The sequence below is a fragment of the Dendropsophus ebraccatus genome, chromosome 9 (assembly GCF_027789765.1).
Source record: "Dendropsophus ebraccatus isolate aDenEbr1 chromosome 9, aDenEbr1.pat, whole genome shotgun sequence".
Lineage (NCBI taxonomy): Eukaryota > Metazoa > Chordata > Amphibia > Anura > Hylidae > Dendropsophus > Dendropsophus ebraccatus.
In genome coordinates, this window is record NC_091462.1 from 119517546 (window position 1) to 119542573 (window position 25028).

Sequence of the window (25028 nt, forward strand, 5' to 3'; positions counted from 1 at the left end):
AAACCCTATATAGCACATCTAAAAGTGAAAGATGGTTTTGTAATTAGGGAACCAGAAAAAGTAAGGAAGGTAGTGTTTGATTTCTTTTCAGATCTGTATGGGAAGGGCGGTGTGAGGGGTGTCCCCGCGGACTTTTTGCGAGGCGTCTCCCTCCCTGAGGCTGATGCTGCGCAGAGAGCCTTGTTAAATAGACCATTATCAGTGCAGGAACTGAAGACCGCGCTGTTTAGTTTCTTGGGAGGTTCGGCCCCAGGTTCGGATGGCCTTCCTTTTGAAGTATATAAAGAATTTGCTGATATATTACTCCCTTTTTTGTTAGAGACATATAATGAATCCTGTAAGGATGGGGAACTTCCAAGATCCATGAGAGGGGCCACAGTAGTTTTATTGGGGAAAAAAAATAAAGACCTAAGCTATATAGAATCATACCGCCCTATCTCACTCCTCAATGCCGATATTAAGATCATAGCGAAGGCACTGGCACTCAGGCTGGCAGAGGTGGCTCCTGGTCTGATAAGCAAGGAACAGGCGGGCTTTGTGCCTGGTCGGCTAATCCATGATAATCTGTCTAGACTCTATGCCAATATCCAGATAGGGAGGGGGGTTCCCCGTTCCATCCTGTCATTGGACGCTACTAAGGCCTTCGACAGGGTGGAATGGGGGTTCCTTTGGGAATCCCTACAAGCGTTTGGACTGGGGGAGGAGTTCATCTCCTGGACTAAGCTGCTGTATACAAGTCCGATAGCCAATGTAAGGGTCAACAATGTATGTACAGATTGGTTTGCATTACATAGGGGTACTCGACAGGGGTGCCCCCTGTCTCCCTTATTGTTTATTTTTTATTTAGAGCCGCTAGCAGCCTGGCTGAGACAAAATGAGGAGGTGGAGGGATTTGGTCTGAAGGGTCATTCAGAGAAATTCCTCTTATATGCGGATGACGTAGTATTGTTTGTGAAGGGTCAGGAAGCCCCCATCCTAAAATTAATTTGCTTAGTAAATGAATATGGCTCTTATTCTGGATTGCAGATAAACTGGGAGAAATCCGCTTTATTACCGTTGGACTGGGCTCCTGGGGTAGGGAATCTACCGATTAACATAATTAGAGAGGGGGACACAATGGAATACTTGGGGGTTAAGGTCTCCTCTGTAGTAAATGATTTTGTGGTAAATAATATGGCTCCCCTATTGAGAAAATTGAAAGAGAAGGTGAATGTCTGGTCCAGAATGCCAATAGCCATGGGGGACAGAATTGGGATCATAAAAATGATAGTTTTGCCGCAAGTTCTATACTTGTTAAACAGCTCTCCGATATGGATTTCGGACAGCTGGTTTAAAAAAATTGATGTCTTTAATGAACTTTTGATTTGGGGTAGGAAGAAAGCTAGAATCAAGTTTGTGACAAGGACACAGTTATGGGGAGAGGGGGGTCTTGCCTTTCCAGACTTTCAGCTATACTTCTTGGCAGTGTTGGCTCGAGGTCTGGCGATGTGGAGATCCTCCCCATTAATGGAATGGATGTTAGCAGAATCCACAGTTAAATATACAGATATTTTTCAAGCTGTCGATGCAGGTTTTGGTGGTCTAGGTTCTTCAATATCTTTTGTTCACTTATATACTAAAGGGTGGAAAGCACTTAAGAAAATATATAAGTTGTCGGGTAGTTTTGTATATACCTCCATATGGGGAAACATAAACTTGGTAGAATTTTCTAAAATCCATGATAGAAAGTTTTGGTTGAATAAAGGGGTTAGCACGGTAGCACACATTACACAAGATGGACAGTTATTAACATTTGAACAGTTTAAGGCAGTATTTGGCTTACGCGATGCACAGTTTTTTTGTTTTTTACAGATTAGGGATGCATTTAATAGTACGCTAAAGAAAAGTATTTGGAACACTAATGCACATGATTTTTTTGACTATGTCACAAGGGAAGCGCACGGGAAGAAAATATTAACTGCAATTTATAGGAGATTGGTAAGGGAAAGGGGTAGCGTCCATTTGAATAAAATTAGAATGAAGTGGCAAAACTATGGTATAGAAACCTCTGAAGATGAATGGAGTAGAGTACTGTGGAATACTAGGTTATTATCATCCAATATAACATTTAAAATTATTCAGTTAAAAGTTTTATACTGTACCTACCTGTCCCCCCTGAAGATGTTTAATAATGAGTGTCGCTCGGATTCCCTATGTCCCAAATGTGGGGAGGAAACGCTGATTTTTTTCATATGGTATGGTCATGTCCTAAGGTCTTGGCCTTTTGGAACTTGGCAAAGGACTACTTGGAGAACGGGCTTGGTATTAAAGTGAAGGGGGGCACCATGGAGATGCTGCTGGGAGGGTTCCCCGAGGAGGGGAGTGAGAGCTCTCTCGCAAATAGGGCATATGCCATATGTAAAGTCTTATTGGCTAGAAAATGGTTCTGCAAAGGAGCGCCAGATATTAAGGAGTGGAGGTCTCTGGTGGGGAAAATCAAAATCTATGAGGAATGTATAGCAAAGAAAACATCTGCAAAGGCTATTATTAGATACACTAAAATTTGGAGCTTGTGGAAATGATCCCGTGGTAGTTTGCTGAGGTATCGGTTTTTTTTGTTTGTTTTTTTTTGTTTTTTTTCCACTGCCGCCCGGGGTGGGGTGGGGAGTTGCTGAGGGGGGGGGGGATTGGGGGGGGGGGGTCTATATGGTTTTGTGTTAAAGGGATATCTATTGGTTCCCCTTTTTGTATTTAATATTTGTACTTTTTGGTTTGCATAATAAAAAAAGAAAGAAATGAAAAAAAAAAAAAAAAGTTCTGATCCCTGTTCCAGAGGCCGAGTGGGGGAGAGGTTTTTACTCCACTCTGTTTCTGGTAAAGGAACCCAACGGTTCTTACAGAACCATTATCCATCTTAAACCTCTCAACAGGGTATTAACTTATGAGACGTTTAAGATGGAATCAGTTTCCTCAGCCGTCTTAAATCTCTCCCAGGATTGTTACATGGCTACCCAAGACCTAAGGGATACGTATTATCATATTCCCATTCACCCAGACCACCAAAGGTTTTTGAGGTCATCTCCAATACCAGGCCCTTCCCTTTGGTATCTCACAGGCACCTAGAGTGTTTACTAAAGTGATGGCACACATAAGAGAACAAGATATAATCATTATTCCATACCTAGATGATTTTTTGCTTGTGAGGGACTCGATTACTTCCCTTTAGGCCCAGATCAGGGTAGTAGAGGACATCATGTCTAACTTAGGCTGGGGGATTAATGACGAGAAATCAAACAAGATTCCCTCTCAGTATTGCCAATTCTTGGGGATCTGTCTGGACTCCAGGTCTAAAAGATTTTTTTTACCCCAGAACAAAATTTCCAGTATTTGTATTAGAACACAGGAACTTTTGGGTAATCCTCTGACTACTCTCAGGAAGGCTATATCACTTTTGGGGTTATTTACTTCTTGTATTCCTGCGGTTCCCTGGGCACAATATCACTCTAGGGTGCTTCAGTCTCAGATTCTTGGTGAATGGGATGGTGTCTCTGAGTCTCTGGATTCTCCTTTCATTCTATCTCCACAGACACTCAGCTCTCTTTCCTGGTGGAAAGAATCATCTCTCCAAGGGTCTCCCTTGGAATCTAGAGGACGTTGTGACCATCACCACGGACGCCAGTCCTCGGGGATGGGGAGCCCATTCAGATTCTCAGGTCTTCCAGGGACAGTGGACTCCAGAGGAAGCCAGAGATCCTCAGAACGTGAGAGAGTTGAGAGCAATATTCTTCTCCTTATCCCAGGCTCTTCCATGAATAGAAAACAAAAATGTGAGAATCTTATCAGACAACAGGTCAGCAGTGGCTTACGTCAACCACCAGGGAGGCACAAGGTCAATACAGCTCATGAGAGTGGCCCATGTTCTTTTCAGGTTAGTGGAACCACATTGTCTGTCCCTTTCGGCTCTACATTTGAAGGGGTAGACAATGTCAAAGCAGATTTCCTCAGCAGACACTCCCTAAACCAAGAGGAGTGGGAACTTTCTCAGGAAGTTTTTCTCCAAATCTGCAGTCTGCTCGAGAGGCAAAGAGGTCTATCTCCGGAGTTCCCCACAAACAGGAAGGTTCTCAGGTTCTTCTCCCTCTGCCCGGCCGACAAGCCCATGTCCCTGGATGCGTTAGCTCAACCTTGGAACAGGGGCCTGCTGTATGCGTTTCCGCCCATAAGACTTATTCTGAGAGTGGTCAGGAAGATCAGACAGGACAGGGCCCACGTAATATTAATAGCTCCCTTCTGGCCAAGAAGGTTCTGGTTTACTTGGCTCAGGAAAATGTCCCTGACGGACCCATGGATACTACCGGACAGAGCAGATCTCCTCAGCCAGGACCCAGTCTTCCATCCACAAGTTCACAATCTGCACATGACTGCCTGGCACTTGGAAGGCAACTGCTGATAGACGGAGGTCTTTCATCTGAAGTCATCACCACTTTGCTTGCCAGCAGAAAGAGAGTTACCTCGGCTATATACTTACGTACTTGGAAAGCATTTTGCAGATACGTGAATAAACCTGTTAATGTGCTGGCTGCCCCGGACATTCCTGTAATTCTACAATTTCTTCAGGAGGGTCTAAACAAGAACCTTCGACCCAGCACCATTACAGTCCAGATCTCGGCCCTCAGTGCCCTCTATGACTACAAGCTAGCAGAACACACATGGATTAAGAGATTTGGTGAAGCAGCCGGCAGCTTATGTCCCACGGTTAAGTCTAAGATTCCTCCCTGGGATCTGAATCTACTTTGAAATGGCCTCACAACTCGCCCTTTGAGCCCATTACGGATTGCAATATGAAGTTTCTATCACATAAATTAGCCTTTCTCTTAGCCATAACCTCAGCACGAAGGGTTAGTGAGATCAGGGCTTTTTCTATACAAACCCCTTACATGACCATAGAGATGATAGAGTAATACTTTCTCCTGACCCAGCTTTCCTACCGAAAGTAGTTCCTGACTTCCATAGATCACAAGATGTGGTGTCACCATCATTTTGCAGCACACCAGCTAATGAACGCGAAACCTCTTTCCATAGTCTCGATGTTAGGAGAGCCGTTCTACACTAAGGAGTTACAGAAGGATGGAGCTTGAGTAATAACTTACTGATATTAAGGGTGGAGCAGCCTCTACACAGACAACAGCCAGATGGGTCAAACAAGCAATTGGAGAATGTTATAAGGCTAAAGACATGACGACGCCACTGGGGTTTGGAGCTCATCCAACTAGAGCAGTAGGGACCTCATGGACAGAAAGGGCAGCTGTCTCCATTGACCAAATTTGTAGAGCAGCAACATGGAGCACCCCACACAGGTTCTTCAACCATTATAGATTACAACTATCCTCTACGGAAGATTTGACATTGGGTGGCAGAGTATTACAGGCTGTAGTCCCCCCTTAGGCGGCTATATTCCTGTTCTATTCTTCAGGGGTGTAGTGATGGCGGGGTGATGGTGTAGTGATGGCGGGGTGATGGCGGGGTGATGGTGTAGTGATGGCAGGGTGATGGTGTATGATAGTGTAGTGATGGCGGGGTGATGGTGTAGTGATGGCAGGGTGATGGTGTAGTGATGGCAGGGTGATGGTGTAGTGATGGCAGGGTGATGGTGTAGTGATGGCAGGGTGATGGTGTATGACAGTGTAGTGATGTCAGGGTGATGGTGTATGATAGTGTAGTGATGGCGGGGTGATGGTGTAGTGATGGCAGGGTGATGGTGTAGTGATGGTGTAGTGATGGCGGGGTGATGGTGGATGATATTGTAATGATGGTGTATGATAGTGTAGTGATGGCGGGGTGATGGTGTAGTGATGCGGGGTGATGGTGTAGTGATGCGGGGTGATGGTGTAGTGATGGCAGGGTGATGGCGTATGATAGTGTAGTGATGGCAGGGTGATAGTGTAGTGATGGCAGGGTGATAGTGTAGTGATGGCAGGGTGATGGTGTAGTGACGGCAGGGTGATAGTGTAGTGATGGCAGGGTGATGGTGTAGTGATGGCGGGGTGATGGTGTATGATAGTGTAGTGATGGTGTAGTGATGGCAGGGTGATAGTGTAGTGATGGCAGGGTGATAGTGTAGTGATGGCGGGATGATGGTGTAGTGATGGCAGGGTGATGGTGTAGTGATGGCGGGGTGATGGTGTAGTGATGGCAGGGTGATGGTGTAGTGATGGCAGGGTGATGGTGTAGTGATGGCGGGGTGATGGTGTAGTGATGGCAGGGTGATGGTGTAGTGATGGCAGGGTGATGGTGTAGTGATGGCAGGGTGATGGTGTAGTGATGGCAGGGTGATGGTGTAGTGATGGCGGGGTGATAGTGTAGTGATGGCGGGGTGATGGTGTAGTGATGGCGGGGTGATGGTGTATGATAGTGTAGTGATGCTGTAGTGATGGCAGGGTGATGGCATATGATAGTGTAGTGATGGCAGGGTGATGGTGTAGTGATGGCGGGGTGATGGTGTAGTGATGGCAGGGTGATGGTGTAGTGATGGCAGGGTGATGGCGTATGATAGTGTAGTGATGGCAGGGTGATAGTGTAGTGATGGCAGGGTGATAGTGTAGTGATGGCAGGGTGATAGTGTAGTGATGGCAGGGTGATGGTGTAGTGATGGCGGGGTGATGGTGTATGATAGTGTAGTGATGGTGTAGTGATGGCAGGGTGATGGTGTAGTGATGGCGGGGTGATGGTGTAGTGATGGCGGGGTGATGGTGTATGATAGTGTAGTGATGGTGTAGTGATGGCGGAGTGATGGTGTAGTGATGGCAGGGTGATGGTGTAGTGATGGCAGAGTGATGGCGGAGTGATGGTGTAGTGATGGCGGAGTGATGGTGTAGTGATGGTGGATGATAGTGTAGTGATTGTGGATGATGGTGAAGTGATGGTGGATGATAGTGTAGTGGTGGTGGATGATAGTGTAGTGGTGGTGGGGTGATGGTGGATGATAGTATAGTGATGGTGGATGATAGTGTAGTGGTGGTGGATGATAGTGTAGTGGTGGTGGGGTGATGGTGGATGATAGCATAGTGATGGTGGATGATGGTGAAGTGATGTCGGGGTGATGGTGGGGTGATGGTGTAGTGATGGTGGGGTGATGGTGTAGTGATGGTGGGGTGATGGTGTAGTGATGGTGGGGTGATGGTGTAGTAATGGTGGGGTGATGGTGTAGTGATGGTGCGGTGACGACGGGGTAATACCAGGGTAATGTGGTAATAAGTTGGTGCCGGGCTGCATTGGATGGTTCTCGGGCTGCTTGTTCAGGTGATACACATAGGACATCTTTACCGGATATTTATGCAGTTATCGTCTCATCTTTGCATAAAAAATCTCTACAAAAAGATTCAATTTTATCTTGGAAACGTGTTTATTATACGGTGTTATCTGCAGACGTGGAGACCCCAGCCTATGTGACATCAGTTTGTACCTGTAACACACCAGTCAATGTCTCCTGACAGGGTGATCGTCAGCGCCCCGCGCTATCAAGTGGCAGCAAATAAAACCGGTCGGATATACAGCTGCGATCCATCAACCACAAAGTGCTCCGCCATCACCATCCATGGTAAGAATCACTGACAGCACAGATGTTATTCCTCAGGGACACCAATCATCCTGAAAGGGGCCCCGTCCTCACTCCATCCATCATATCATGGCATCACACAGCAGGAAGGCAGTGTATATATATAATTAGGAAATATGTTACAGGAGGAAGAAGGGAAAGGGAGGACATGATGGAAACCTTTAAATATGTTACAGGAGGAAGAAGGGAAAGGGAGGACATGATGGAACCTTTATATATGTTACAGGAGGAAGAAGGGAAAGGGGGGACATGATGGAAACCTTTATATATGTTACAGGAGGAAGAAGGGAAAGGGAGAACATGATGGAAACCTTTATATATGTTACAGGAGGAAGAAGGGAAAGGGACATGATGGAAACCTTTATATATGTTACAGGAGGAAGAAGGGAAAGGGAGGACATGATGGAAACCTTTATATATGTTACAGGAGGAAGAAGGGAAAGGGAGGACATGATGGAAACCTTTATATATGTTACAGGAGGAAGAAGGGAAATAAGGGACATGATGGAAACCTTTATATATGTTACAGGAGGAAGAAGGGAAAGGAGGGACATGATGGAAACCTTTATATATGTTACAGGAGGAAGAAGGGAAAGGGGGGACATGATGGAAACCTTTATATATGTTACAGGAGGAAGAAGGGAAAGGAGGGACATGATGGAAACCTTTATATATGTTACAAGAGGAAGAAGGGAAAGGGAGGACATGATGGAAACCTTTATATATGTTACAAGAGGAAGAAGGGAAAGGGAGGACATGATGGAAACCTTTATATATGTTACAGGAGGAAGAAGGGAAAGGGAGGACATGATGGAAACCTTCATACATGTTACAGGAGGAAGAAGGGAAAGGGGGGACATGATGGAAACCTTTATATATGTTACGGGAGGAAGAAGGGAAAGGAGGACATGATGGAAACCTTTATATATGTTACAGGAGGAAGAAGGGAAAGGGGAGGACATGATGGAACCTTTATATATGTTACAGGAGGAAGAAGGGAAAGGGGGGACATGATGGAAACCTTTATATATGTTACAGGAGGAAGAAGGGAAAGGGAGGATATGATGGAAACCTTTATATATGTTACAGGAGGAAGAAGGGAAAGGAGGACATGATGGAAACCTTTATATATGTTACAGGAGGAAGAAGGGAAAGGAGGACATAATGGAAACCTTTATATATGTTACAGGAGGAAGAAGGGAAAGGGGAGGACATGATGGAACCTTTATATATGTTACAAGAGGAAGAAGGGAAAGGGAGGACATAATGGAAACCTTTATATATGTTACAAGAGGAGGAAGGGAAAGGGAGGACATGATGGAAACCTTTATATATGTTACAAGAGGAAGAAGGGAAAGGGAGGACATGATGGAAACCTTTATATATGTTACAGGAGGAAGAAGGGAAAGGAGGACATGATGGAAACCTATATATATGTTACAGGAGGAAGAAGGGAAAGGGAGGACATGATGGAAACCTTTATATATGTTACAAGAGGAAGAAGGGAAAGGGAGGACATGATGGAAACCTTTATATATGTTACAGGAGGAAGAAGGGAAAGGAGGACATGATGGAAACCTATATATATGTTACAGGAGGAAGAAGGGAAAGGGGGGACATGATGGAAACCTTTATATATGTTACAGGAGGAAGAAGGGAAAGGGAGGACATGATGGAAACCTTTATATATGTTACAGGAGGAAGAAGGGAAAGGGAGGACATGATGGAAACCTTTATATATGTTACAGGAGGAAGAAGGGAAAGGGGAGGACATGATGGAAACCTTTATATATGTTACAGGAGGAAGAAGGGAAAGGGAGGACATGATGGAAACCTTTATATATGTTGGGGGGGGGGATAAGGGAAGTGTATTTTATAAAAAAAAAAAACTGAACTCAAGAACAAGAGGACACAGTGAGAGGTTACTGTGTGTGTGTGTGTGTGTGTGTGTGTGTGTGTGTGTGTAGTGGATAGCCATAGAGCACAGTCGTGGGGACTGACTGACTGACTAACAACAACTACTGAGCCGGAGATGAGGAGGTGGAGACTATACTGTATATACCCTCAGGAGACCATGCCAGCAGACTCCAGAGCCTGTGGGCTGAGCGTATAAATACTGGTGGACAGGCGTTTGTCTGCCACTAGAGGGAGCCCAGCTGAGAACCAGAGAACCCATCAGAGGAAAAGCTGGCGGAGAGAGACAGAGATAATCACAGCTCAGTGCCACCCAGGGTAGGTGGGAGGTAACAGACATGGCCGTGTGCGGCTACAAGGTGGGAACCATACCCTAGTAGAGAATCCCCTCTCTCACTTTGCATTTTGACCATCAACTCCAAGGACTCGTACCTGCTTTGCTGCCACAACCCCAACAGGCTGCCTGGCCAAAAAGAACCCCCTCCAAAGAGGTACCAGACGCTACAAACAACCCCTGAACCAAAAACACACCCTAAAGGTATCCCCCGAAGGCTGAGGTTAAAAAATCTTTACCCCTTTCTCCTCCAAAAAACCTCCCCTGCCTACCTCCCCAGCCACGTGAACAATCAGAAGACAATGAAAAGGAAGATAAAGGTGGACGGACCAACACTGAATGAGAAGAAGATGACAAGAAAAAGCGCAACCAGTGGGGGTCTCCCAGCAAGGGGCCAAAATAGTCATGGGGAGAGAGTGGGGAGTGGGTGAGTTACACTGGCCGCTGGAGAGGCAGGGGGTGGTGTGTAGGAGAGGAAGGAATAAGTCAGGCGGCAAGAATACCTGGGGGACGAATAAGGTGACCTAGGTGTGCAAAGGGGGCAGGGTCATGGGTGTACAAGGGGGGGGCAGGGTCTAGGTGTACAAGGGGGGCAGGGTCATGGGTGTGCAAGGGGGGCAGGGTCATGGGTGTACAAGGGGGGGCAGGGTCTAGGTGTACAAGGGGGGCAGGGTCATGGGTGTACAAGGGGGGCAGGTCATGGGTGTACAAGGGGGGGGGGCAGGGTCATGGGTGTACAAGGGGGGGGCAGGGTCATGGGTGTACAAGGGGGGGGCAGGGTCATGGGTGTACAAGGGGGGCAGGGTCATGGGTTGTACAAGGAGGGCAGGGTCATGGGTGTACAAGGGGGGCAGGGTCATGGGTGTACAAGGGGGGCAGGGTCATGGGTGTACAAGGGGGGCAGGGTCATGGGTTGTACAAGGAGGGCAGGGTCATGGGTGTACAAGGGGGGGCAGGGTCATGGGTGTACAAGGGGGGGCAGGGTCATGGGTGTACAAGGGGGGCAGGGTCATGGGTGTACAAGGGGGGCAGGGTCATGGGTGTACAAGGGGGGGCAGGGTCATGGGTGTACAAGGGGGGGCAGGGTCATGGGTGTACAAGGGGGGCAGGTCATGGGTGTACAAGGGGGGGGGCAGGGTCATGGGTGTACAAGGGGGGCAGGGTCATGGGTGTACAAGGGGGGCAGGGTCATGGGTGTACAAGGGGGGCAGGTCATGGGTGTACAAGGGGGGCAGGGTCATGGGTGTACAAGGGGGGCAGGTCATGGGTGTACAAGGGGGGGGCAGGGTCATGGGTGTACAAGGGGGGCAGGTCATGGGTGTACAAGGGGGGGGCAGGGTAATGGGTGTACAAGGGGGGGGCAGGGTCATGGGTGTACAAGGGGGGGGCAGGGTCATGGATGTACAAGGGGGGCAGGTCATGGGTGTACAAGGGGGGCAGGGTCATGGGTGTACAAGGGGGGGGCAGGGTCATGGGTGTACAAGGGGGGCAGGTCATGGGTGTACAAGGGGGGGGGGCAGGGTCATGGGTGTACAAGGGGGGCAGGTCATGGGTGTACAAGGGTGTACAAAGCATTCTGGGTTTGTACTTCTTTGGGTTTGGATTGTGGTGGGATTTATCTTCTTTTGGGAGTGGGGTCAGCAGGTCCGCCTCCAATGATACAAGACAAGTGGTAGCCTGTGAGCCAAAGCCAATGAGAGGACTGGGCTAAATAAATACACAGAAGCTGACGAACAAGCAGGATACAACGCGGAAATGTTTCTTAGTTCAGTCAGGTGGAATATTCTAGACATCTCTGAGAACATTGATGGTAAATAGATAAGAGGACAACACATTTTGCAGATTTTCCTCATGTTGAAATTTTTGTAGCATCCCAGTATAGCACAGGGTGTTATCACAGGTGCTCCTCCTCCTCTGTGTCCCCGCCTCCTCCTCTTCCTTTGTGTCTCCTCCTCCTCCTCCTCCTCTGTGTCCCTTCTCCTCTCGGTGTCTCCTCCTCCTCTGTGTCCCCTCCTCCTCTGTTTCCCTTCCTCCTCTATGTCTCCTCTGCTGTGTCCCCTCCTTCTCAGTGTTTCCTCCTCCTCTCAGTGTCCCCTCCTCCTCTGTGCCTCCTCCTCCTCAGTGTCCCCTCTTCCTCCTCCTCTGTGCCTCCTCCTCCTCAGTGTCCCCTCCTCCTCTCAGTGTCTCCTCTGCTCAGTTTCCCCTCCTCCTCTGTGCCCCCTCCTCCTCCTTCTCAGTGTTTCCTCCTCTTCTCAGTGTCCCCTCCTCCTCTGTGCCTCCTCCTCCTCCTCAGTGTCCCCTCCTCCTCTCAGTGTCTCCTCTGCTCAGTTTCCCCTCCTCCTCTGTGCCCCCTCCTCCTCCTTCTACGTGTTTCCTCCTCTTCTTAGTGTCCCCTCCTCCTCTGTGCCTCCTCCTCCTCGGTGTCCACTCCTCATCTCAGTGTCCCCTCCTCCTCTCAGTGTCCCCTCCTCCTCTCAGTGCCCCCTCCTCCTCTCAGTGTCCCCTCCTCCTCTTGTCAGTGCCCCCTCCTCCTCTGTGTCCCCTCCTCCTCTGTGCCTCCTCCTCCTCCTCTCAGTGTTTCCTCCTCCTCAGTGTCCACTCCTCCTCTGTGCCTCCTCCTCCTCAGTGTCCACTCCTCCTCTTAGTGCCCCCTCCTCCTCTGAGTGTCCCCTCCTCCTCCTGTCAGTGCCCCCTCCTCCTCTCAGTGTCCCCTCCTCCTCTGTGCCTCCTCCTCCTCCTCTCAGTGCCCTCTCCTCCTCTCAGTGTCCCCTCCTCCTCCTGTCAGTGCCCCCTCCTCCTCTCAGTGTCCCCTCCTCCTCTGTGCCTCCTCCTCCTCAGTGTCCACTCCTCCTCTGAGTGTCCCCTCCTCCTCCTGTCAGTGTCCCCTCCTCCTCTGTGCCTCCTCCTCCTCCTCTGTGCCTCCTCCTCCTCCTCTCAGTGCCCCCTCCTCCTCTTAGTGTCCCCTCCTCCTCTGTGTCCCCTCCTCCTCCTCTCAATATCCACCATTTGTTTGACCTGCAGGATCTGATGATGAAATTAATATGTCACTTGGACTCTCGCTGGCGGCTCGGAAGGATTCTGGTCGGTTACTGGTACGTCTACTGCCCCTCTGTACCTCACTCATATCTTAGCGGGGGTCACACCACCTGTATGTTGTTGTTACAAGAAAACCCTAACCCATTCCTTGTATGTACGGCAGGTGTGTGGGCCGACCTTACAGAGACCTTGTGGACAGAACATCTATGTCAATGGACGCTGCTACCAGCTGGACAGAAACCTGGATGTGGAGAACACCCTATCGGCACCTCCACCAGGTAACAGCCGGATGGCCCAGCACCGGGGCCTCGTATTACTGCTCACACAGTACAGTCCTACTGATCTCCAAGCTGACCTAATAGTCCCGGTGTATAAGGGGCCACAGGACCACCTGACAGAAGCTTCTGGTCCTGTATAATGATTATTACTCCTGATGATGTCCTATCTCTTCCTCAGAGTGCGGCCTGGATGTTGTGTTCGTCATTGATGGTTCCGGCAGTGTTCAATTAACAAACTTTAAAGTAATGTTGCGTTTTGTGAGACAGATGATTTCTTCCTTGAGCACGACGGACACCCAGGTAATATACACACAGGTAATATACACAGGTAATATACACAGGTAATATACACAGGTAATACACACAGGTAATATACACACAGGTAATACACACAGGTAATACACACAGGTAATGCACCCTAAGTAATATACACAGGTAATATACACAGGTAATACACACAGGTAATATACACACAGGTAATATACACAGGTAATACACCCAGGTAATATACACAGGTAATACACCCAGGTAATATACACAGGTAATATACACAGGTAATACACACAGGTAATATACGCAGGTAATACACCCAGGTAATATACACAGGTAATACACCCAGGTAATATACACAGGTAATACACACAGGTAATATACACAGGTAATATACACAGGTAATACACACGTGTACTACACCCGGTAACATCCCTGCCCCACGGGTAATACACACAGGTAATACACACAGGTAATATACACCCAGGTAATATACACAGGTAATATACACAGGTAATACACACGTGTACTACACCCGGTAACATCCCTGCCCCACAGGTTATATACACAGATTATATACACAGGTTATATACACAGATAATACACACAGGTAATATACACCCAGGTAATATACACAGGTAATATACACACGGGTAATATACACGGTAACATCCCTGACCCACGGGTAATAGACACGGTGACATCCCTGACCCACGGGTAATACACATGGTAACATCCCTGACCCACGGGTAATAGACACGGTGACATCCCTGACCCACGGGTAATACACATGGTAACATCCCTGACCCACGGGTAATAGACACGGTGACATCCCTGACCCACGGGTAATACACATGGTAACATCCCTGACCCACGGGTAATATACACGGTGACATCCCTGACCCACGGGTAATATACACGGTGACATCCCTGACCCACGGGTAATATACACAGTGACATCCCTGACCCACGGGTAATATACACGGTAACATCCCTGACCCACGGGTAATATACACGGTAACATCCCTGACCCACGGGTAATATACACGGTGACATCCCTGACCCACGGGTAATACACACGGTAACGTCCCTGACCCACGGGTAATATACACGGTAACATCCCTGACCCACGGGTAATATACACGGTAACATCCCTGACCCACGGGTAATATATACGGTAACATCCCTGACCAACGGGTAATATACACGGTAACATCCCTGACCCACGGGTAATATACACGGTAACATCCCTGACCCACGGGTAATATACACGGTAACATCCCTGACCCACGGGTAATATACACGGTAACATCCCTGACCCACGGGTAATATACACGGTAACATCCCTGACCCACGGGTAATATACACGGTAACATCCCTGACCCACGGCTAATACACATGGTAACATCCCTGACCCACGGGTAATATACATGGTAACATCCCTGACCAAGGGGTAATATACACGGTAAAATCCCTGACCCACGGGTAATATACACGGTGACATCCCTGACCCACGGGTAATACACATGGTAACATCCCTGACCCACGGGTAATATACACGGTGACATCCCTGACCCACGGGTAATACACATGGTAACATCCCTGACCCACGGGTAATATACACGGTGACATCCCTAACCCACGGGTAATATACAAGGTAACATACCTGACCCACGGGTAATATACACAGTAACGTCCCTGACCCACGGATATTATCCACAGTAACATCCCTGACCCACGGATATTATACACAGTAACATCCCTGACCCACGGGTAACACACAGGTAATAAACACAGGTAATATACACGGTAACATCCCTGACCCACGGGTAATACACACGGTAACATCCCTAACCCACGGGTAATATACACGGTGACATCCCTGACCCACGGGTAATATACAAGGTAACATACCTGACCCACGGGTAATATACACAGTAATGTCCCTGACCCACGGATATTATACACAGTAACATCCCTGACCCACGGATATTATACACAGTAACATCCCTGACCCACGGGTAACACACAGGTAATAAACACAGGTAATATACACGGTAACATCCCTGACCCACGGGTAATACACATGGTAACATCCCTAACCCACGGGTAATATACACGGTGACATCCCTGACCCACGGGTAATATACACGGTAACATCCCTGACCCACGGGTAATATACACGGTAACATCAGACGCGCGCCCGCAGCAGTCTGAGAGCTGCTGATTTCGCAATGGATTTTCTGACAAATGTCCTGAGTGTTGAGCAGTAGATGGGAAGAACAGTTTATAGATATTTCAACTAATGTCAGTATGAGTTAGATCTTCGCCAACTAACCATCATCCAGCACAATCCAAAGATATATATGCAGTTACTTACCTGGTGATATACGTTACTCCTCCGCTCATCCACAGCGCCCATTTTATTAGCGGGCGACCACTGAATACGATTTAGACTAATTCCGTAATTATGTGCAAGGTCCACAGACATGCGCAGTGCCAGTCAGACAATCGCATATACTCTAAGTCCACAGACATGCGCGGTGCCAGTCAGACAATCGCATATACTCTAAGTCCACAGACATGCGCAGTGCCAGTCAGACAATCGCATATACTCTAAGTCCACAGACATGCGCAGTGCCAGTCAGACAATCGCATATACTCTAAGTCCACAGACATGCGCAGTGCCAGTCAGACAATCGCATATACTCTAAGTCCACAGACATGCGCAGTGCCAGTCAGACAATCGCATATACTCTTAAGTCCACAGACATGCGCAGTGCCAGTCAGACAATCGCATATACTCTAAGTCCACAGACATGCGCAGTGCCAGTCAGACAATCGCATATACTCTAAGTCCACAGACATGCGCAGTGCCAGTCAGACAATCGCATATACTCTAAGTCCACTGACATGCGCAGTGAACCACACATACTGCCCAGGGGAGTGAGGGTCCGTTTACACAGAAAGATTTATCTGACAGATTTTGGAAGCCAAAGCCAGGAATGGATTTAAAAAAAGGATAGATCCCAGTCTTTCCTTTATGACCTGATCCCTGTTTATAGTCTGTTCCTGGTTTTGGCTTCAAAGATCTGTCAGATAAATCTGTCTGTGTAAACGCACCATAAGTCCAAAATCAGACTCATTGGGCATGCGCACCACAGACTTTTCAAACTAAGCGCCCTTTCCATCATACCACAACAGTCCATCCTCTTTCACCTCCCCTCACGTCCTTCAGCTATCACTATAAATCCGATGATGACGATTTGAAAACGCCGGCGAGACATGTCAGTCTAACACGGACATTTTTTAACTATTGCACCTCTTGAACATGTCAGTAACTTAGCTATGGGGATATCGGTAGTTTGAGAACTTTACACTAGAGGGGAAGAGCGCATCCCAAATCGCTCAGGCAGTAGCACGGAGTAGCGACCTTTGCCCATCAAGGGCTTACAGTGGATCTCCCTTAGACAGTACTGGAGTTCCAGACCCACCAGTGATGTATGTGCTCCTGCATTATCAGTTTGTGTAGACATCCCGAGCCAGCGCTATCTGGCATCTACAGCAGTGACGCTCGGGTACTGTACAACACCGTCCGGGGACAGTACAGAGCATCACTGCACCTACTAACGACACCCACAGTAGCTATAGACAGTGTCGGCTGACACTACGAGATTTCTCAAGAGCAAGAGGCAGCAATATTTTATTTTGCATTGCACATGGTTATGTTATTAAAGTTCAATAATATAGGAAAACAGGGTATGCTCTGAGGGCTCCCAGAAAGTGTATACATACAAATGTCCTCAGTGTGCACATACCCTAAGACTGATCTGGCTGCCCAGAATGCTTTGCTCTACCCATAAGGCATGTTACTTTTACAAGTGAGGTAATACTACATACAGCCAGTAGATGGTGCTCTAACCACTGAATAGCAGAGATAATAGAACACAATGCTTTTATAATATCAGGATAATGAGGCTGGTGGACAGAAGACTGTGTGAGGGACCCAGCTCAAGGACTGGCTAAGCAAGAGAGTTACAAAACAGTGGCATATAAGAGGGTAAGGCAGATAGTCAATCAAGAAACAGTTAACCCTTTGCTATCTTCTTTCAACTGTGCCAGACAAGACAGAAGGTATAGTGACACCAAGTGGTGGGAGTAGCGCACTACATACTTCAGCCCCAGAGCATGTAGACATATAGGTACTGACCTACACTTGATACCATAGACAGTGAGACAGTGACAGATAGCAGTGACACCCGCTCTGGGACACTGCCGATGTAGAGGTGATTGATGGTGATGTGATGGATGGGTGGGGGATGTGTGATGGGTGAGGGGCGGTGATGTGATGGGTGAGGGGCGGTGATGTGATGGGTGAGGGGCGGTGATGTGATGGGTGAGAGGTGGTGATGTGATGGGTGAGGGATGTGTGATGTGATGGGTGGGGGATGTGTGATGTGATGGGTGAGGGGCGGTGATGTGATGGATGGGTGGGGGATGTGTGATGTGATGGGTGAGGGGTGGTGATGTGATGGGTGAGGGATGTGTGATGTGATGGGTGAGGGGCGGTGATGTGATGGATGGGTGGGGGATGTGTGATGTGATGGGTGAGGGGTGGTGATGTGATGGGTGAGAGGCGGTGATGTGATGGGTGAGGGGCGGTGATGTGATGGGTGAGAGGCGGTGATGTGATGGGTGAGGGATGGTGATGTGATGGGTGAGGGGTGGTGATGTGATGTGATGGGTGAGGGATGGTGATGTGATGGATGGGTGGGGGATGTGTGATGTGATGGGTGAGGGGTGGTGATGTGATGGGTGAGAGGCGGTGATGTGATGGGTGAGGGGCGGTGATGTGATGGGTGAGAGGCGGTGATGTGATGGGTGAGGGATGGTGATGTGATGGGTGAGGGGCGGTGATGTGATGGGTGAGGGGCGGTGATGTGATGGGTGAGGGATGGTGATGTGATGGGTGAGGGGCGGTGATGTGATGGGTGAGGGGCGGTGATGTGATGGGTGAGGGGCGGTGATGTGATGGGTGAGGGATGGTGATGTGATGGGTGAGGGGCGGTGATGTGATGGGTGAGGGGCGGTGATGTGATGGGTGAGGGGCGGTGATGTGATGGGTGAGGGATGGTGATGTGATGGGTGAGGGGCGGTGATGTGATGGGTGAGGGGCGGTGATGTGATGGGTGAGGGATGGTGATGTGATGGGTGAGGGATGGTGATGTGATGGGTGAGGGGCGGTGATGTGATGGGTGAGGGGCGGTGATGTGATGGGTGAGGGGCGGTGATGTGATGGGTGAGGGATGGTGATGTGATGTGATGGGTGAGGGATGGGGATGTGATGTGATGAGTGGGGGATGTGTGATGTGATGGGTGAGGGGTGGTGATGTGATGGGTGAGGGGCGGTGATGTGATGGGTGAGGGATGGTGATGTGATGGGTGATGGATGGTGATGTGATGGGTGAGGGGCGGTGATGTGATGGGTGAGGGGTGGTGATGTGATGGGCGGTGATGTGATGGGTGAGGGGTGGTGATGTGATGGGTGAGGGGCGGTGATGTGATGGGTGAGGGGTGGTGATGTGATGGGCGGTGATGTGATGGGTGAGGGGTGGTGATGTGATGGGTGAGGGGCGGTGATGTGATGGGTGAGGGGTGGTGATGTGATGGGTGAGGGGCGGTGATGTGATAGGTGAGGGGCGGTGATGTGATGGGTGAGGGGCGGTGATGTGATGGGTGAGGGGCGGTGATGGTTTGGATGGTGATGTGATTAGTAAGGAATGGTTATGGGTGAGGGGTGGTGATGTGATGGGTGATGGGCGGTGATGTGATGGGTGAGGGGCGGTGATGTGATGGGTGAGGGGCGGTGATGTGATGGGTGAGGGGCGGTGATGTGATGGGTGAGAGGCGGTGATGTGATGGGTGAGGGATGGGGATGTGATGGGTGAGGGGCGGTGATGTGATGGGTGAGAGGCAGTGATGTGATGGGTGAGGGGTGGTGATGTGATGGGTGAGGGATGGTGATGTGATGGGTGAGGGATGGTGATGTGATGGGTGAGAGGCGGTGATGTGATGGGTGAGGGATGGTGATGTGATGGGTGAGGGGCGGTGATGTGATGGGTGAGGGATGGTGATGTGATGGGTGAGGGGTGGTGATGTGATGGGTGAGGGATGGTGATGTGATGGGTGAGGGATGGTGATGGGTGAGGGGCGGTGATGTGATGGGTGAGGGGCGGTGATGTGATGGGTGAGGGATGGTGATGTGATGGGTGAGGGGCGGTGATGTGATGGGTGAGGGATGGTGATGTGATGGGTGAGGGGTGGTGATGTGATGGGTGAGGGATGGTGATGTGATGGGTGAGGGATGGTGATGGGTGAGGGGCGGTGATGTGATGGGTGAGGGATGGTGATGTGATGGGTGAGGGGTGGTGATGTGATGGGTGAGGGATGGTGATGTGATGGGTGAGGGGTGGTGATGTAATGGGCGGTGATGTGATGGGTGAGAGGTGGTGATGTGATGGGTGAGGGGCGGTGATGTGATGGGTGAGGGGTGGTGATGTGATGGGTGAGGGGTGGTGATGTGATGGGTGATGGGTGAGGGGCGGTGATGTGATGGGTGAGGGGCGGTGATGGGTGGTGATGTGATGGGTGAGGGGCGGTGATGTGATGGGTGAGGGGCGGTGATGTGATGGGTGATAGGCGGTGATGTGATGGGTGAGGGGCGGTGATGTGATGGGTGAGGGGCGGTGATGTGATGGGTGAGGGGCCGTGATGTGATGGGTGAGGGGCGGTGATGTGATGGGTGAGGGGTGGTGATGTGATGGGTGAGGGGCGGTGATGTGATAGGTGAGGGGCGGTGATGTGATGGGTGAGGGATGGTGATGTGATGGGTGAGGGGCGGTGATGTGATGGGTGATGGATGGTGATGTGATGGGTGAGGGATGGTGATGTGATGGGTGAGGGATGGTGATGTGATGGGTGAGGGGCCGTGATGTGATGGGTGAGAGGCGGTGATGTGATGGGTGAGGGGTGGTGATGTGATGGGCGGTGATGTGATGGGTGAGGGGCGGTGATGTGATGGGTGAGGGGCCGTGATGTGATGGGTGAGAGGCGGTGATGTGATGGGTGAGGGGTGGTGATGTGATGGGTGAGGGGCGGTGATGTGATAGGTGAGGGGCGGTGATGTGATGGGTGAGGGGTGGTGATGTGATGGGCGGTGATGTGATGGGTGAGGGGCGGTGATGTGATGGGTGAGGGGCGGTGATGTGATGGGTGAGGGGCGGTGATGTGATGGGTGAGGGATGGTGATGTGATGGGTGAGGGGCGGTGATGTGATGGGTGAGGGGCGGTGATGTGATGGGTGAGGGATGGTGATGTGATGGGTGAGGGATGGTGATGTGATGGGTGAGGGGCGGTGATGTGATGGGTGAGGGGCGGTGATGTGATGGGTGAGGGGCGGTGATGTGATGGGTGAGGGATGGTGATGTGATGGGTGAGGGGCGGTGATGTGATGAGTGAGGGCGGTGATGTGATGGGTGAGGGGCGGTGATGTGATGGGTGAGGGATGGTGATGTGATGTGATGGGTGAGGGATGGGGATGTGATGTGATGAGTGGGGGATGTGTGATGTGATGGGTGAGGGGCGGTGATGTGATGGGTGAGGGATGGTGATGTGATGGGTGATGGATGGTGATGTGATGGGTGAGGGGCGGTGATGTGATGGGTGAGGGGTGGTGATGTGATGGGCGGTGATGTGATGGGTGAGGGGTGGTGATGTGATGGGTGAGGGGCGGTGATGTGATGGGTGAGGGGTGGTGATGTGATGGGCGGTGATGTGATGGGTGAGGGGTGGTGATGTGATGGGTGAGGGGCGGTGATGTGATGGGTGAGGGGTGGTGATGTGATGGGTGAGGGGCGGTGATGTGATAGGTGAGGGGCGGTGATGTGATGGGTGAGGGGTGGTGATGTGATGGGTGAGGGGCGGTGATGTGATAGGTGAGGGGCGGTGATGTGATGGGTGAGGGGCGGTGATGTGATGGGTGAGGGGCGGTGATGTGAGGGGCGGTGATGTGATGGGTGAGAGGCAGTGATGTGATGGATGAGGGACGGTGATGGTTTGGATGGTGATGTGATTAGTAAGGAATGGTTATGGGTGAGGGGTGGTGATGTGATGGGTGATGGGCGGTGATGTGATGGGTGAGGGGCGGTGATGTGATGGGTGAGGGGCGGTGATGTGATGGGTGAGGGATGGGGATGTGATGGGTGAGGGGCGGTGATGTGATGGGTGAGAGGCAGTGATGTGATGGGTGAGGGGTGGTGATGTGATGGGTGAGGGATGGTGATGTGATGGGTGAGGGATGGTGATGTGATGGGTGAGAGGCGGTGATGTGATGGGTGAGGGATGGTGATGTGATGGGTGAGGGGCGGTGATGTGATGGGTGAGGGATGGTGATGTGATGGGTGAGGGGTGGTGATGTGATGGGTGAGGGATGGTGATGGGTGAGGGGCGGTGATGTGATGGGTGAGGGGCGGTGATGTGATGGGTGAGGGATGGTGATGTGATGGGTGAGGGGCGGTGATGTGATGGGTGAGGGATGGTGATGTGATGGGTGAGGGGTGGTGATGTGATGGGTGAGGGATGGTGATGTGATGGGTGAGGGATGGTGATGGGTGAGGGGCGGTGATGTGATGGGTGAGGGATGGTGATGTGATGGGTGAGGGGTGGTGATGTGATGGGTGAGGGATGGTGATGTGATGGGTGAGGGGTGGTGATGTAATGGGCGGTGATGTGATGGGTGAGAGGTGGTGATGTGATGGGTGAGGGGCGGTGATGTGATGGGTGAGGGGTGGTGATGTGATGGGTGAGGGGTGGTGATGTGATGGGTGATGGGTGAGGGGCGGTGATGTGATGGGTGAGGGGCGGTGATGGGTGGTGATGTGATGGGTGAGGGGCGGTGATGTGATGGGTGAGGGGCGGTGATGTGATGGGTGATAGGCGGTGATGTGATGGGTGAGGGGCGGTGATGTGATGGGTGAGGGGCGGTGATGTGATGGGTGAGGGGCGGTGATGTGATGGGTGAGGGGCGGTGATGTGATGGGTGAGGGGTGGTGATGTGATGGGTGAGGGGCGGTGATGTGATGGGTGAGGGGCGGTGATGTGATGGGTGAGGGATGGTGATGTGATGGGTGAGGGGCGGTGATGTGATGGGTGATGGATGGTGATGTGATGGGTGAGGGATGGTGATGTGATGGGTGAGGGGCCGTGATGTGATGGGTGAGAGGCGGTGATGTGATGGGTGAGGGGTGGTGATGTGATGGGCGGTGATGTGATGGGTGAGGGGCGGTGATGTGATGGGTGAGGGGCGGTGATGTGATGGGTGAGAGGCGGTGATGTGATGGGTGAGGGGTGGTGATGTGATGGGTGAGGGGCGGTGATGTGATAGGTGAGGGGCGGTGATGTGATGGGTGAGGGGTGGTGATGTGATGGGCGGTGATGTGATGGGTGAGGGGCGGTGATGTGATGGGTGAGGGGCGGTGATGTGATGGGTGAGGGGCGGTGATGTGATGGGTGAGAGGCGGTGATGTGATGGGTGAGGGGTGGTGATGTGATGGGCGGTGATGTGATGGGTGAGGGGCGGTGATGTGATGGGTGAGGGGCGGTGATGTGATGGGTGAGGGGCGGTGATGTGATAGGTGAGGGGCGGTGATGTGATGGGTGAGGGGCGGTGATGTGATGGGTGAGAGGCGGTGATGTGATGGGTGAGGGGCGGTGATGTGATGGGTGAGGGGCGGTGATGTGATAGGTGAGGGGCGGTGATGTGATGGGTGAGGGGCGGTGATGTGATGGGTGAGAGGCGGTGATGTGATGGGTGAGGGATGGTGATGGGTGAGGGGCGGTGATGTGATGGGTGAGGGGTGGTGATGTGATGGGTGAGGGGCGGTGATGTGATAGGTGAGGGGCGGTGATGTGATGGGTGAGGGGTGGTGATGTGATGGGCGGTGATGTGATGGGTGAGGGGCGGTGATGTGATGGGTGAGGGGCGGTGATGTGATGGGTGAGGGGCGGTGATGTGATGGGTGAGAGGCGGTGATGTGCTGGGTGAGGGGTGGTGATGTGATGGGCGGTGATGTGATGGGTGAGGGGCGGTGATGTGATGGGTGAGGGGCGGTGATGTGATGGGTGAGGGGCGGTGATGTGATGGGTGAGAGGCGGTGATGTGATGGGTTAGGGGTGGTGATGTGATGGGCGGTGATGTGATGGGTGAGGGGCGGTGATGTGATGGGTGAGGGGCGGTGATGTGATGGGTGAGGGGCGGTGATGTGATAGGTGAGGGGCGGTGATGTGATGGGTGAGGGGCGGTGATGTGATAGGTGAGGGATGGTGATGTGATGGGTGAGGGGCGGTGATGTGATGGGTGAGGGGCGGTGATGTGATAGGTGAGGGGCGGTGATGTGATGGGTGAGGGGCGGTGATGTGATAGGTGAGGGGCGGTGATGTGATGGGTGAGGGGTGGTGATGTGATGGGTGAGGGGCGGTGATGTGATGGGTGAGGGGTGGTGATGTGATGGGCGGTGATGTGATAGGTGAGGGGCGGTGATGTGATGGGTGGTTATGGGATAGGTGAGCCTATGATGAATAATGGGTTGACGTGTTTTGGATTCTGGCTGGTGACTTGTTTCTGGCGATGGGAGGGCTGACATGAGGATATGAGAAGTTGTGCTGTAATGGATGATGGGTAATAAGATCATTCATCTTTTTCCTCCTAGTTTGCTCTATTACAATACTCTCACACATTGCAAGAAGAATTTGGGTTTAGAAGATTTCCCTCCAGTTCAGATTTGGATGTTGTGAGTAATATTAGATATCAGAATGGAGGGTCTACAAAAACCTGGACGGCCATCACTACAGCCATGTAAGTATCTGCTCAGTGTGGGTACCTGAGGGGCACCAATGCCCATATCATCTGCCACACATTTTAGGCACTTTGCTTCAGCATCATCCTCACCCATCCTGAGTCCCCAACAGTGCCTATTTTGTGTCGTACTGTTGTATTTAGGCTAGTGTGGGCTCTCAAATAGTACTTGGGTCCTCTATATGCTGTCACATAGTAGAAAGGCCCCCATCTGTGTTGTTATATTGTAGATATGCCCACTCTGTGACTTCATATAAAAGACTTTGCCTCTCTGTGCCCCCAAATAGTGGTCAGACCCCTCTGTGTCTCCATAAAGTAGTTTGGCCTTTCTGTGACCTCATATAGTAGTTAGGTCCCCCATACAGTAGTTACGCCCCTCTGTGCCCTCAAATAGTAGTTAGGGAAGGATCAGCCACTGCTGGCAAAATGCTAACTATGACTTAAGACAGCACTTCTATGAAATAGGGCCACTATTTATTTACACCACAATGCAACGTTTTGGCTTTTACATAAGCGAGAGCCTAGCTTCGCCATAGCCAACAAAACCCACCGTTATTCTCCATTAAAGGAGATGTCCGGACATTTATAAAACCCGGCAACTAGCAGGACATACGTCTCCCGTGGTTAGCGTCATGAACGGCCTTGGGACTCCTGCCAGGCTTCGGAATCTGTGCTGCACACGTCACGACC

At 50.8% G+C, this 25028-nt stretch overlaps 1 protein-coding gene across 2 annotated transcripts in view; it reads left to right on the top strand.

Annotated features, from left to right (window-relative positions):
- LOC138801674 (integrin alpha-D-like) overlaps nt 1–25028 on the top strand; it is a 77380-nt gene that overhangs the window by 14721 nt on the left and 37631 nt on the right. The window contains exons 3-7 of one of the 2 annotated variants that reach the window (XM_069984730.1): nt 7473–7576; nt 12864–12934; nt 13042–13156; nt 13335–13471; nt 24193–24338. In XM_069984730.1, the coding sequence (XP_069840831.1) occupies nt 7473–7576; nt 12864–12934; nt 13042–13156; nt 13335–13471; nt 24193–24338 (573 nt within the window). The remainder of the gene's footprint in view (nt 1–7472; nt 7577–12863; nt 12935–13041; nt 13157–13334; nt 13472–24192; nt 24339–25028) is intronic. The other variant, XM_069984731.1, reaches the window with a different exon arrangement.